Source organism: Monodon monoceros, unplaced genomic scaffold (assembly GCF_005190385.1).
Source record: "Monodon monoceros isolate NGI ecotype Baffin Bay Population unplaced genomic scaffold, NGI_Narwhal_1 Super_Scaffold_15, whole genome shotgun sequence".
In the NCBI taxonomy this organism is placed as follows: domain Eukaryota; kingdom Metazoa; phylum Chordata; class Mammalia; order Artiodactyla; family Monodontidae; genus Monodon; species Monodon monoceros.
This window is the reverse complement of record NW_021703771.1, coordinates 25,486,333-25,502,390: the sequence shown is the minus strand read 5'-3', so window position 1 is coordinate 25,502,390 and position 16,058 is coordinate 25,486,333. Positions and strand designations below refer to the sequence as shown.

The 16,058-nt window shown below is 38.2% G+C and overlaps 1 protein-coding gene across 1 annotated transcript in view; it reads left to right on the top strand.

The window, feature by feature from the left end:
- The first annotated feature begins 536 nt into the window (after window positions 1-536).
- Window positions 537-16,058, top strand: part of EPHA7 (EPH receptor A7) — a 166,954-nt gene continuing 151,432 nt past the window's right edge. The window contains exons 1-3 of the mRNA XM_029224145.1: window positions 537-884; window positions 5,275-5,339; window positions 9,019-9,688. Coding sequence (XP_029079978.1) covers window positions 788-884; window positions 5,275-5,339; window positions 9,019-9,688 — 832 coding nt within the window. The 5' untranslated portion in view covers window positions 537-787. The remainder of the gene's footprint in view (window positions 885-5,274; window positions 5,340-9,018; window positions 9,689-16,058) is intronic.

The following is a 16,058-nucleotide window of genomic DNA, read 5'->3' as shown; positions in this document are numbered from 1 at the left end:
AAAAGAACAAAGTTACCCGACCCGCGGAGGTTGTGACAACAAAAAAAAAAGTAAAAGGCACTTTACTTAAAGGCACAGCTCATTTCACTGTCCCGGCTCCGTGCTTGGTAGCTGAGAGATGGCTTGCATCCCCTCTGGTTTCTAAAGATCGCGAGGAGCACCGCTATAAACACGACTGTAAATTGGGAGCGTTATTTTAGGATTGATTCTGCTCCACGAAAGCTGCGGTTGCTAAAAGCAAAGCTCCCACAGCAGCACGCACCTCGCTTGCCCTCCACGTCCCCCTTCTCGGAGCATCCAGCGCCAGCCTGGAGCTCAAAACCTGGAGGCAATCCTGGACCTGCAACCTGACTCCGCTGGCCGCCGATTGGCCCACGCCCCGAACCCCGCCCCCAAGGCCGGGGCGGCCGTTTCGCCGGGATCCGCCCCCAAGCCCTGGGAATCGCCGCCTGGGAGGCCGGCTGCGCCTGCCACTCAGCCCGAGTGGCAGAGGCTCTCGGCTCGGAGCCCCGCCCCCCTCCCCCCTAATTGATATTATTGGAGTGTGGAGCAAGCGGCCGGTCTGCAGTCGGAGACTTGCAGGCAGCAAACAGTGTGCGGACCAAAGGACGGAAAAATTTTTTTTAAAAGCTAAACGTGGAGCAGCCGGCCGTAGATCGAGAAAGGGAATCGATGCGTGGAGCGCAATAATTTTTGTTTTTTAAAAAAGCCCCACATACTCCGGAGCAAACAGCATTTAAAAAGCTGCGACTCAACTGAAACCTAAAATAAAACCTGCTCATGCACCATGGTTTTTCAAACTCGGCACCCTTCATGGATTATTTTATGCTACATCTGGCTGCTCCGCTTTGCACACACCGTGGAAGCGCAGGCTGCAAAGGAAGGTAAGGTGATGGGAAAGCAAAGTTTGTTCTGACATTTATTTAGCTGTCTACCTGCAAGAGCCGGCTGGTCCGCGGGGTTGCCGGCCGCGCCTCCGGAGCCGGGCGAACCTCCCCCGCCGGCTCCCCGCCCCCTCAACGTTCGGGCCGCTCCTGGCGGGCGGGTGGCAAGCGGGCTGCTCCGAGACGCTTGCAGCCCCGCTCCCGGGGCCGTTCGCCCGACGGGAGCGGGATTTCTGGCGCAGACTGTACAGAGGGCGTGAGCAGCAACGGAGGGCGGGGGGCGGGGGTGTGGGAACGGCCGGCAAGCTCATTCTCCGGGACCCCGGGCGGGTCAGATCTCTTCCTCTAGCCCTCTCCTCTTCCTCCTCTCGCCGTTCGTCTCCCTGGGGGTAAGCTGCGGCCGGAGTTGGTCGGAGACTGGGGAGTGCAGCCTCTAGTATCCTGACCAGCCCGCCGGCGAGCGGCTGGAGTCCGGAGCCTTTCTAGAGGCGCCGTGACTTGGGTGAGCTCCGAATGCTCGGGTTACTAATGAAGTGCTCACTGTGTCCGAGGAGCCGGCGCGGGCCTGCGGCTGGCGCTCGGCCGCCTGCACGGAACAATAACGCCGCGGAGGTGAAGCAGCGGGCGGCGCGCGCTCCGCGCCCCGCGGTCCAGAGACATCTCCATTCAGCGCGCGCCGCGCGGGTCCCGGCGGCCGCAGGGACAGCGGCAGCCCAGAGGGCTCGGCCGGGCCGGGGAGGCAGGGGACGGGCTGGGTCAATGCAACTGATTACGAGATGCCTCCCGGGCGACCAGAGGCCCCCAAATCTCTGCCCCACAGTTCGGCAGTTAAGGAGTGCTAGTGGTCTAACCTTGAAAAAGACCTGGACCCCGAGGGCTAGCTAGCTCTGGTTGACTAGAGCCAGGATTCATTTGGGCAGCCAGATACGCCTGTATATGGCTATTCCCCCCACCCCCTTCTCCTTTGAACCATTAACAGAAAGTAAAATACCTTTCGGTGCCTGTAGTTGGAGCTGGGGAAAAATAAATCCTGTCAATGGAAAGGTCTTGCTTCTGAGCAGTGTCACAATCTACCCGCCCTCCTCCGTATCTTGCAGGCTGTAAGTCTAAGGTTGATTTCCTGATATTTAAAAGCAGACTACTAATAATTACTTGTTCCTAAAGTGTGGAGGATGGAGAAATCTGTTATCAGATTTAGGTCATGGTGGTCGGGAGTGGATACGTACCGGTACTCGCTCCATCTATCCCTGAAAACTGAGTTATTTTGTGCTGCTTTTTAAAATTCTCTTCGTGGACCCTTCTTCGGTCACTCAAAACACCCTCTCCCACAGCCAAACGCCATAGTCTGCTCCTTGATCCAGCCTGACCTTCTGACCCCAGTTTCCGCATCTGCAACCTGTATTGATGCTGAACCCATTCAGAGAAAACCTTAACTTCCAGCTGTTGGTTTCGCGTTTGCTGATGAACCCACATCTGCTAGAAACACACAGCCATACAAACCAAAGCCCACACTTCTACTCGCATGACATTAGCGATTAGGGACATTGAATCCTGGAAACTTGTATTGATGCCCCTGGAAGAGCGGGACCCGAGGAAAAGTTTGCACCGCCGGGGCGAAACCCCGCGCGCGAGCTCGCACAGACCCGGGCTGGAGTTTGAGCTATAAATAACTGCATCACTAGGGGGAGAGGTTCCTGCAGTCAGAATGGCTTGCTCGCCCGCGTTCCTCTTCTGGGTGCGAAATACGTGGAGAGGATTCTGATTCTAGGAGGCCGAATTCTTTACATGCAGAAGTGAGCTGTTTAAAAGGTGGGCGGGGGTGACGAATGCGCTCCGCTTCTCGGTGGCAACGCACCCGGCGCGCCACGGTGGCCCAGGGCTGCCGTTCTGGGAACGAGCAAGCCCCGAGACGGCGCCGCGGCACCCAGGGGCAAGCGCCGGGAAGCGCCTGGAACAGGTGCCTGGCTCTCCGGAGCGGATGGGGGGTAGTTACAGGAAGAAGGGGCACCCCCTTTCTCCCCTTTTCCCGCACACGTTCTATCGGGGAGGTCAGTTCGGCTACTGGGAGCGCGCGTGTAAGTCAGTCTGACGTTTGGAGGCGAAGTGCAGCCGCTGTTTTTCCTTTCATTAATGCCGTCGCCGCGCTCCCTCTGAGGAGACGCTTCCCGATAGCCCCTTTCCTCCTCCCGGTTCCTTCTGGAGCTCGGGCGCCACCGGCTCCCTGGAGTGCCCAAGTCTGGCGGAGGCGTAATGGATGCTTCGGCCGGCGGGCGCGCCAGTCTGGCATCCCCTCCCCGCCCCGCCCCGCCCCACCGGCGGCCCCGCCCCGGCTCCAGCCGCTGCCCGCCCGGCTCCGGGCTGGCTCCGCCGGGGGCGACCCGCATCTTGCTCCTCACCCTCGCCCCCACCCCCTGCATCCCCCACCCCGGCCCGCGAGGCAGAGCGCAGAGTCCCCGAACCCCGGCCCGCGTGCCCTGGGTCCTGGTTGGCTGCCGGGCTACGCCTCTGCGGGCGCGAAGGGCGGCTGGCGCTCGGTGCTCTGAGCGGGAAGGCAAAAGCGCGCACTTGAGGGCTGGCACAGAGAGCGGACGGCGGAAGGGAGACACGGTGAATCGTTCGAGCTGGTTAAACGCTCAGGGGCCGGTTTCCCTTTTGTTTTATTTGTTCATTTGTTCTCTCTTAACTTGTTTGCCATCATCACCGCCCCGCCGGGATCCCTGGTTCCCACCCCAGGCTGTGCTGAGGGGTAACGGAAAAGGAGTAAACAATCATCACAGTGTTTTAATTCACCCTCAAAAACGACCCAAGAAAGTTTCCTGGGTTTTAAATTCACTTGTCTCTTGTCACTGCGGAAGACCGAAAAAAATAATAATAAGTAATCTCAAAAGGAAAGTACCTGGAATCCATGTTGTTTGTCCACGTTGAGGACAAAAACAAAATAAACTTTAAAAGTTACTTAATGTAAGTTCAGTAATCTAAACATTTATGGCTGTTCCTAGTTCGAAGTACAACTTGGTATTTTAAAAGTGTGGCTTTGAAATTATAATTATTATTTGAAAGGGAGTCAAGTGTTTGTAACCAAGGTTTGTGCTGTCATGGTCTCCCTGAGAGTCTTAAGTATAAAACATTTTGGGAAAAATGTGTTTCTATATCCATTTTCAGTTATAGGGAATAACCTTGACTAGCTTGAAGGAGTTGAACACATAACTGTTTCTTTTCTTAGCGTAACAAATTTTCGTTACCTTTAAAAACACATTTTTTTCCCTCTGTTGGTCACTGAAAAGTTTATTTAAGCATGTATTTAATTTAAGTTCAAATTTTAACATTTTGCTGAGGATGATGGTAAGCATATTTACATACTTGAAAATGTATTCACCATTATTTCTGGACAAATTGATACATTTGCTAAAATGCTGTAGAATCATAGAAATATTTTTAAAGAATACAAACTCATGTAACTCTGCAACCGGTTTGAGCAAAGAGTGAATGCTTTAGGAGGGGAATCGTCCTAAAAACCAATAAAATATATTAAATTGGAAGTATGGTATATATTAATGTATGATATTTGCATGCATTATCTTATATTAATACCATCAGGAGCATTAATTACATTTATATAAATATTAAGTTAAGTGTATTATGCTTTATGGTAGCATAAAAGCAGAATACAACTGTTTTTTAAAAGTCAAGTCAAAGTTTAAATATTCCATTTTGAGAATTACGTACTGCTTTGAAATATTAAGAAATTAAAAAAATAGAAATATTGAAAACAAATGTTTGACTAACCCAATAATATATCTTGTAAATGATAGGAAATTTATTTTTCTCATGATAACATTGCTTAATATAGTTTTTAATTGTATTCATTTTGGCTTAAGAGAAGACACTGTGTGTGGAAAGTTTAAAAAAAAGAAAGCTCCAATTCTCAAAAGGCACTAGGAAGTACTTTTGGAAGAATAGTACAAATTAATGACTGGCTGAGGAGTAATAGGGAAGTATGCTTTATTATGTTAATGTTATTATATTTGACAAAGTTTAGAGCAGTCAGTGGTTTACAAAATTCTTTACAATATATTATTACTATAGAATCAGTATACTTCACATATCAATTTTTTTACCCTTGCTTTCATGGTACTTTTGAGTTTTTTAGTTAATTTTAATATTTTAATTAAAAACTATAATGCTAGTGTTTTAATATCTTTTTTCCCCTAAGAAAGTGGAATATATTTGTAAGAGGTAGGTATACATTTTGTCATTCATTAATGTAAATAACTCTTTATTTTTAATCATAAAATGGTAATTATTTTAAAAATTAGATCGACTTTAATAACTTTTACAAACATGTTTTCATTTTTCATCTGACATTTAGAAGTGCAACTTTCTTTTTCAGTACTACTGCTGGATTCTAAAGCACAACAAACAGAGCTGGAATGGATTTCCTCTCCACCCAATGGGGTAAGGGCTTCTCCTCATAAAATATCAACCTTTATTTTTTTTAAGTAAGAAATAAAACCTTTTCCTCCTCCCCCAGTGGAATTATTCACATTCTTCATATTTAAACTGTTTTGATCTCCAATATCTTGTTCAATATTTTGTTGTGCTTATAATGAGGCATTGAGTTCTTTGAGTAGACAAGGTATATTTAGAACATTGGAAAATGGATAAAAAATGAGTTCTTATTGTGAGTGGGACCATACCTCAGGTTCCAGGCTATAACTGTTAACTAATTACAGAGAACATGCTTTTCACGAACTCACTTAAACCTCTTTAGTTGCTTTATACTTCCTTAGTATCATCACCAAGTAGGTTGTATGTAGTTCTTTAAAACAGTAGTTCTTTAAAACTGTTTTCCTCTTTTGAAAAACGTTTTAGCATCATTCAAAATATACTTGAAAAGATAACTAAAACTGTAATATGCTCAATATTTTAACATAAAATTTGCTCTAAAATATGATTTGGATTTTCTTAAATTTATATGTTGTGCTGCTATCTGTTGTTATTAATCAGAAGTGATGGCACAGTACGCACATATCAGAGTAAAAATCTGTTATCATAAATGAGTGAAAGCTGTCCAATAAAATCCTATGAAAATATAAGTAGATTCTAAAAATATTCTGACCGTTATGTTTCATATATCTGATATATTACTTACTTAAGATATATTACTAATATATATAAGATATATTACTTATATTACTTAAGATATATTACTAATATATATAAGATATATTACTTACTTAAGTTTAGTTCAGTGTCTATGTCTTCAGGTCTTATTTTAATTGTGAGACAGGACACATACTTCATCCCTGACTAAGGAAAGGGGCTCCAAGAAAGGTAAATGTACCCCATTGTTACTTAAGTTAATCTTTGGTACAATAAAAAATCTGGTTTCAAAGAGCATGAAGTATAAGTGAGGATATAAAAAGTGTAAGAGACTTTGCAAAGACAAGAATGAAAGTCTGAAAGGGATTTTTGAGTATAAGAACATCATAAAATCAATGTGTCATAAGCTAGAAGTTAAAGAATGCAAAATGTGAACAATGCAAATCTGTTTAAAGTATTTAGGTTTTTTATTAAATTAATATTTGAGAAACGCTTAAGATCATATTGCAGCTATCTGTATTGGTCAGACAAAGCTATAAAAAATGACAAATATTTACAGATTAAATATAAAATGTATGCTGTTTGAAGTATGAATGTCATACTTTTCTTGAAAGTGGAGTAGTTTCCATGAGTAAAATAATATACACTATAGGAAGACATTCGCAATAAAAAATGAAGCACCTTTCTTGCCAATGACAGATGTGGCCCATTTTGCACCATCCATCAATTAAAACAAATAGAGATACAGCATGGTTTTTAATCTCTAAGGGGAAGTAAACTGATATATTATTGTAATATTTCATCCATGTAATCCATAAAATGATAAATTATGACTGTCTATGTTATCTTGGACTGAAATGGACATTTTATCAGTCCAAAGTATCTTGAGTTAACCGTTAACCCTACATATCTTTAGGAATCAGCAGATAATATTAGAAAATGACGACTGACAATATATTCCATATATGAAATGGATTGGCTTACATGTGGTTAAATATCTAACTGGAAATAAAATGTTATTAAGATATAAGTGTCTAGAAATAACTTTATAAGCATACTATAAAAGCAGGCTAGCCGAATTAAGACTTCTTTCCCAATGGTGGTGTTTGTAGAAATCACTGCGGTCTCTTAGAAAGTGAGATAATAAAACAAAAGTTACATTAAATGCATTTATTTCGTTTCACTCTTTGTTATTTATGCAACAGTTATCTTGAAATTTTCCCCGCAGGAGTAAATTTTTAATTAAACATTAAAATTAACTGAGTTTCATTGGTAGTAAAGTTGATTTTTCATACATTGAACAAAATAATATAATTGTTCTTGGAACTAGAAAAAGGAATTCTTGAGATATATTCCTTTCTCATAATTAGCCTTCGTTTCTTGTAACTAGGGAATTGTTCAAAAGAGCTCATTTATCCTTGGAGCTTTTCATTTTTTGGTAGATGCTACTACTAGTTTTACTTATTTTAATAATTTCAACCTAATTAAGAGACTAAAATCTGCTTGTCCAAATGGATGAATTTGGTTATATTTGGCTAAGGGCCATTCAAGCAAATTATAAGCAGCTAACTGAAACAGGAAACTATGTACTCCATCAACTAGTCACAAACTCCAGTTGTGTTGAGTAAAAGCTGAACATGATAATTGGTTGTTTGCTGCATTTGAGGACCTTTGATGATATGTATAATAAAATTGTAGCAAATATATAATATGTCATCATAAGAAATTTCTGAATTACAGTATATTACTAATTTGTCTGTCTTGTTAGTTTTCTAAGAACTACTTTTAAAGTTAGAAGTTAATATTTCACAGAGCATTTAAGTAAATTGATTTTTCTGATCGAGTTTTACAAATAAAACTCATTACCACATGCTTATTAGTTTATTTTCCCATCTGCTTTTCTTGAAACGATAGTTTAAATATTTCATGCTATGTGACTTTGGATTAGAATACTAATATAATTTTATATTTGGCATTTCCTGTTTGGGAAATGAATATAAGTAGGTGACAATTTCACTATTAAGGTATCATAAATACAAACTTGGAAATTTTGTAATAATGGTAAGGAAGGACATAAATAACTGTTCTCTTAGGCTTTTAGGTGAAATGAATTTATTAACTAATGAGCAATATAGATAGATTATACAAGACTTAATCTTTAAATTGTTGCAAATTTGGCTAAGCTTATTGTTTTCCTTTTTTGTGAAAATATATGAGTTTGCTGTAGTGTACATTATATCAGCATATGAATGGACATTTTTAACCATCTGATATTTTTCCTGTCAGAAAGCTTATTACTGAAATATGATCCAGCATGCTGATTTGCCATGTACATTTGATTGTCTGTTGAAAGCAACTTATTTATAAAGATGTATCACACTTTTATAACTACTTATTTATAGTTATATGGCATTATGGATAGTATTGTATATAACACTGCAATAAATAAATAGCTCTGTAAAATGTTCCTCCCTTATATCTCATTTTGCAAAGATCGTAAAAGATTTATCATTATGATTATCAACATGTTGTGGAATGCTTTTACATTTCAGAGTACTCTTGGCATTTTCTTCCCTGTGTTTTTAGGTACTCTCTAAGTTTAACATCAACACTTAAAATGTCAACGGAGTTATCAAGAATTCTGCCATGTATCTGTATGTATATGCATTAAATGGTAATTTAAGTAATTTTGTTATGTGCTTTAGTCTATAAAAATCCCAAGCTCAGTGGAGACATTGGCATAAGCAAACATGTAAAAAGCAACACTAATACACTTGCAAACAGATACTAAGCAAAATGAAAGATTTATTGTATGCATAAACAATACAAGCAACAAAAATGATGTTCTGACACCAGGATGAAGCTGAACTGAGACTCTGTTCTAAAGGTTACAGTGTTCGTCAGGGTAGGAATTCACCTAGCTCTTTGAAAGATATGCATTTGTGCTACACTAAAGATTCCTCATGCACTTGCAAAAGCCAAATGTTATTTTTTTTGCTGAATGACTGATGACCTTTTCTAAATTTTACAGTGGGAAGAAATTAGTGGTTTGGATGAGAACTATACCCCGATCCGAACATACCAGGTGTGCCAGGTCATGGAGCCCAACCAAAACAACTGGCTGCGGACTAACTGGATTTCGAAAGGCAATGCACAAAGGATTTTTGTAGAATTGAAATTCACCCTGAGGGATTGTAACAGTCTTCCTGGAGTCCTGGGAACTTGCAAGGAAACCTTTAATTTGTACTATTATGAAACAGACTACGACACTGGCAGGAATATAAGAGAAAACCTCTATGTAAAAATAGACACCATTGCTGCAGATGAAAGTTTTACCCAAGGTGACCTTGGTGAAAGAAAGATGAAGCTTAACACTGAGGTGAGAGAGATTGGACCTTTGTCCAAAAAGGGATTCTATCTTGCCTTTCAGGATGTAGGGGCTTGCATAGCTTTGGTTTCGGTCAAAGTGTACTACAAGAAGTGCTGGTCCATTATTGAGAACTTAGCTGTCTTTCCAGATACAGTGACTGGTTCAGAATTTTCCTCTTTAGTCGAGGTCCGAGGGACATGTGTCAGCAGTGCAGAGGAAGAGGCGGAAAACTCCCCCAGGATGCACTGCAGTGCAGAAGGAGAATGGTTAGTGCCCATTGGAAAATGTATCTGCAAAGCAGGCTACCAGCAAAAAGGGGACACTTGTGAACGTAAGTAATGTGTGCTATTAAAATTTCACTTTGCACTTTCTTCTGTATCAGAGATTTTAAGTAATAATGACTATTAAGTAATAATGACTATTTGAACAAGTGAGTCTGCTGTGTACCAGCAGCCCAATTGAGTAGATCTTAAGTAAAGTCACTATTGAACTTATCAATGATTCCCCATAGTGATATCTGCACTAAGGATTCAGTAAATATTGCAATAAATATCGGCGATGATAATATTTGTTACTAAAATTTAATTGGCCCTATGCTTGACATAGAAGACAACAGTTGCACATTGGGCTATGAGATTTAAGAGAGGAGATTGGGAAGAGTGAGGTGAGATTAATCAGGATTTAATGATGTGTGATTCCTCCTGTCTTGAAACCCATATCGTCTGGCCTTGTGGATAACAGAAAAAGGATGTTAAGGGGTCTGCTAACAAGAGTTCTACTAATAGGCAAGACACATGCAAATAGATTTACAAACTTATAGAATTATTTTTTATAAGTACTAAAACTTTGATTAAAAAATCATCAAATTTCCCTTGCTAACTTTCTGAGGTTGCTTCTGCCAAAGCCATATTTCTTTCCTGGACTAAATAATTAAAGGAGTATTTCTCTGATAAGTCATATTATAGGTAGACCACATTTTTGTGGAAGTGGGCCAAAGTAAGTTTTAGTTATCGGAATACATCAGCTGGACGTTTTCTGTTTGTTTTGAAACAATAATAGCATATGAATTAGTGAACCTTTTCCTTTGTATAGTAAAACTGAATTTTCTCTTACATAGCTTTATGTGGTCATAATAATTGGCCAGTATTTTTCTATTTAAAAGTATGTCACAGGGACCTTCAAAATTAATAGATATTTTTCTGTTTGTGGATATCCTGAAAATATAATAAGGTTATATTACTTATGTCTCTTATAACTTAGAAAACATAATACGTTCCCCAAAATAACTTTCATGTATTCTTTGTACCCCTAAGCCAGCTGCATAATTTTAATATTTGTACATCCTAGTTAATTTAGAGGGAATTGTAGCTAACAATGATAATTGTAACTAAATGTTCTTGCTAATTTACTATGTGCAGATACTCTTCTGAGTGCTTTACACATACGAGTTCATTTAATAGATAGATAACATTATCATCTCTATTTTACAGAAAAAATAATGGGGCTGTCAAGGGTAAGTTGCTGATTGCAGCTACTTTAGTAAGTAGTATTTGTCCTAGCTTAGATTCAAGCTCAGGGTGTTCTGATTCCAGAGCCGGGACTTTCGCAACAGTATTGCCCTGGTTTCCATCAGAAAGCAAGGAGAATCCTGGCAAATATTATTCTGTTTCATTGCTGAACTTAAATGCCTTGGTCCTAGTAGTTTGTTATGTAAATCACATTACTTCCCCATAAAATTCTCATTCTAGTAGAACATTTCAAGAAATAATTTAATAAATATTTAGATCTGTGTTGTCTAATAAGGTAGCCGGTGGCCACATGTGGCTCTGAGGTTCTAAAAAGTGGCGATTCTAAATTGATATGTGCTGCACGTATGAATTACATACTGAATTTCAAAGGCTTAGTACAAAAAAAATGCGACAAACATCATTAGTAATTTTCTATGTTACTTAGGTATTGAAAGAATCATACATTAGATATATTTGGTTAAATAAAATATTAAAATTATTTCAACTGTTTCTTTTTACTCTTTTTTGATGTGGCTACTAGAAATTTAAGAATTACATATGTGGCTCACATTATATTTCTACTGCACACATTATTTAGGTAGAGTAACTGAGCAAATATATTTTTTCTGTCCTGGTTGAAGAGTTAAATACTTCATGTAGATGGTTGCTAGCATATAAAATGCCTATGACCCAGCACTCAATTATCATTCCTGCCATAGCTGACATTGTAAAGTGAACTCTGAGCTAAACAAATAGAGATGCTATAGGTTCTGGTCCCATTGACCAATTTAGCAGCCTCCTTTGACACTCCCTGAAGGAATCAAACCTGTCTACCCACTGTCCTCTTCTCCTTTCCTTCACTAGTAGTATTTCTTAACAAGTAGAACATCCTGCAGGTTCCACATGTGTGGAAATCAAAAACTGATGGAGATTTATCACTACTAATAGGCAGAATGCTATTCCACTTGGTAAGTATAGAAATATTCTCAATGAACTAATTAATTCAATGAAAAGGAATGTTTTTATTGACTGGAAATGTTTTTATTGACAAGTACTTGAAAATGACAGTGGATTCAACAATAACTATTATAAGAACATTTTAACAACACACTATTACACTTCAGCTGTGAAAGCAGCCGGTTTCAGTAGTATGGAGATTTTGATTGATGTGAAAGTGGAATTTTAAATGTTTGCACAATTAAAAATGGGACACATAAAAATGCATATAAAAGGCCTTATCCACAAGGCCTTTAGACAATTAAAAATGGTCTAAAAAGAAACTAGGAAATAATATTAAAAGTCCTGTTCTTTTAAGGTTTAAAAAATTTTAAAGCACGTTATAGTCTCTTTTGTTTCATTTTGTGGATTTAACTCAATTGATTTCTACATTTACTTGTTAAGAAAAACAAACAGGAACTGTTTGAGTTCTACACTTCCTAAGTATAGAATTTAGTAAGAAAAGCAGTCTTTAACTGCAGTAAAGAGATATATTTACCATGACGACTCCAATTTCTTCCAAATGAACAAAATCATCTCATTAAATGTGGTACTATTAAGATTATTCACATTCATTTATTTTGGTTTCGAGAATTGGAACCACATTTGAGTACCAAAATTATTGTCGCCTGCAAACTGCACCAAGGTACTTAAAAATTAAGTAAAATTAGTTCACTGTCATCTACCTTAATCTGCATTGGAATAGGTAGAATTAGGTATTAATAGTGAGAGTTCATTAAAAATATGTGATTAAAGGACTCAAGATGCCTCCTCATGGTTCAGCCGAAAAAGGATGTGTGCACTAATTCAGGTAAATTGTCTATCGTGTAACGTTCTTAATTTTTAACCTTAGTGATGTTGACAAAGGAATTAAATACCTTATGCTTAACTGTGGCACTATGTTCATTTGCAAAAACACTTCCCTCCTGGGCATAATTCCAACGCATTGCTGTGAGAGTACTTGCCTCTGGAATGAGTTCAGGCCTGCCTTTATAAGTATTTCTCCTGTTTCCTTTCAGCGATCCTGTTAAGAGTTTGAAAATAAATTCCAGTCCCATATAGAGGAAAACTAAAGTGTTTGGGAGAGGATGTTAGTGAGCCCCTAGCCAAATGATGGTGGTTAGCCACTTAATGGCAAGTTTATCTGGGCACTTTCTAGAATGGCAGCCCATTGTGATGTGTTAAAGTATAGTTTGAAATATGAACAACTGTGAAAACTGAACACAGTTTTGATCAGTTGATGGAAAAGCTTTTACTTCTTTGTGATTTTGGAAAAAATAACTCAATTTTGAAAACCACATGTTTGTCAAATCTAATATATAGAGAACTTCTGTCTAATTTTTTAATATAATGATTTTAAGAAAACATCTCTTGGGCTTCCCTGGTGGCACAATGGTTGAGAGTCCGCCTGCCGATGCAGGGGACACGGGTTCGTGCCCCAGTCCGGGAAGATCCCACATGCCGCAGAGCAACTAAGCCCGTGAGCCATGGCCACTGGGCCTGCGCATCCGGAGCCTGTGCTCCGCAACGGGAGAGGCCGCAACAGTGAGAGGCCCGCGTACCGCAAAAAAAAAAAAAAAGAAAACATCTCTTTACAGTCATTTAAAAATATAATTCCAGATAGCATGCTTCGATTGTCAAACAGTCCTTTTGAAAATATTTAGCATATCAGTTACATCACAACTTCTATGCACAGTACCCAATATATTTAGATAAAAAGTGTAGTCATTTTAAAAAAATGAGAGCAGATTTTAGTTTACATATATAAATATTTTTAGACTAATAAATCGTATTCTGAAATATAATTTGAAATTTTTGGAACTTTTGTACAATTTTATTCCATTTTAAAAGTAGAATAGTATTTCTCAAAATGTGGAACTCGGTATTATAACTTGGATTTGTATAAGTGGTTTGTAGTTTACACTGAAAAATTATGTTCATTTTTTTCTCATTTAATCCTTACCACACCGCTATGAGGTAGAAAGTATTATTTTTTCTTTCTTTGAATTTAGGAAGAAACTGAAGCTCAGGGATATTAATAAGTAACAAAATTGGATGAGAATCCAGGATCCTGTTTATCAGTTCAAGTCTTTTTCCCCACTGCACCACACTGCTCCCTAAAATTTGTCCTGAACTTCAACCAGTGGATTTTAGTTACTGAAGAACTGATGAAACTTTATTCTGAGTAGTGTGACCATAAGTCTAGTTTGCTGGGGACAATTGTTTTGCTTATTACACTGTGTCTTTTTGCTTTCAAAAGTGTTCTGATTTGGATGATAGAATATATGGTCAACCTAATTGTAAAAAGTCCAAGGATGTAATGCAGTTTACATGCACATATATCAGAACATAGAGATGTGAGCTGCTTATATTATTTATATCGCTTAATTTTAATTTTCTGGGTTAAAGATTTAGTAATTTTTTTGATGATTTCATGTAAAGGGGGACTCAAATAATCATAGATTTCTAGTTTTTATTATAAGGAATTTCCCTAATAGTTTCTTCTTAATATTTTCTATTATCAAGTTAGCAGATATATCATTACTTTAATAGTGTAAAACTTAGACATATAACATGTTATATGTTACTTCAATAATTAAAACATTCAACTTAATAGCATTAATAATATTGAAATCTGTGTGTTGATTAGATTTTTGAAAACCATGTGTTTTTTTCACAGAAAAGAAGCATATAATTTGTACCATTACTTTTCATGATAACAAATGAGTTTTTGTGATATATAGTATTTATAATCAAATATATACAGAAATGTAAGGTACACTATAGGGTTAATACCTCAGATGCTGGAGTCACAGAGTTTTTAAATTCTGGCTCAACAACATACCAGGTGCATAAACTAGGACAATCTCTCTAAGCCTTAGCTTCCTTAAGTATAACATGGGGCTAATAAAAATAGTACCTCCCTCATATAGAGTTCTTGTCAGAAGTGAATGAAATAATGCATGTAGAAACCCTAAGAATAGTATCTGGGACATAGCAAATAATCAATGAATGCTTGCTATTATCTTAGTATTAATAATGCAACAAGGAGTTGGCTAAGTAAAGAAATTTCATGGCAGTGAGTGAATGAACATAGATCTCAAAGGCCACAGATAGTTAAATATCCTTTAAGTCAGTAATTTCATCCCTGGTAATTTACCAGGAAAGATATTTCAGTGAAAGAGAAGAACTTTCTATATAACTTTTTTTCCCCTCCAGCAATGTATATAATTTGAAATATTGAAAATAACCTAAATATCCAAAGTTAAGTGCGTCATCTTGATTGAACTTAGTCCTTAAAGTATCAACAATGTGATATAGGAATTTTAAAACATCTTATTAATAATTTTGAATGAAAAATAAAGAATAAAATGTATACACTGATATTTAGAATTAAGCAAAGTATGCATAGGGAAAAGAATAGATGGGAACATAAATATCGTCACAATGAATGTGTCAGAATGGTGAAATAGTGGGTGATCTTCTTTCTCTGTGTTTTTAAACTTTCTTGAGCATTAACCTTTTTTAGCAATATAATTATAAGTTTTATGTAACCTGGTAGCTCATACAAGGACAACTTGAATTGTATCTCCAAAATATGGGTTTTTAAATTAAGTTAGCATCTGTATAAAATACAGGGCTCAGGCAATAGAACAGTAGTAAAAGGCAGGTATAGTTTAAATGATTTAAAAGTGGGGAGAGTCAAGGCATTCAACAAAAACAGGTCATAGATTTTGTTTGTTTTTAAATTATTAATACATGGCGAGAGCTGTTTTAAGTGTTTCACATGTGTTAATTCATTTAGTCTTACAGAGAGGTAAGCACTGTTATTACCCAGTTTAAAGGAGAAAAACATACTTAAAAGTATGTAAAACATAAAAGTGTTACATTTTATATATTAAATCATATTTACATAAATGATATGTATACACATTTTTATGTAAGAAAACTAAAGCACAGAAAGGGATGGCTTAAGTACCCACAATCACCAAGAGCATAGAGTGGCCGACTGCTGTTTTATCAAGGCAGTCTGGCTCCAGAATCCCTGCCCCTAACCAATACAGTGGACCACATCTTTATAGATGAGCATATATCTATCACAAGGAATTTTTTAAAAATAAAGTTTCTTTCAGGATGTCTTCATGGTGATACAAATCTGAGCACTTTCTTTCATTTATAATAATTTCAAAATACTTA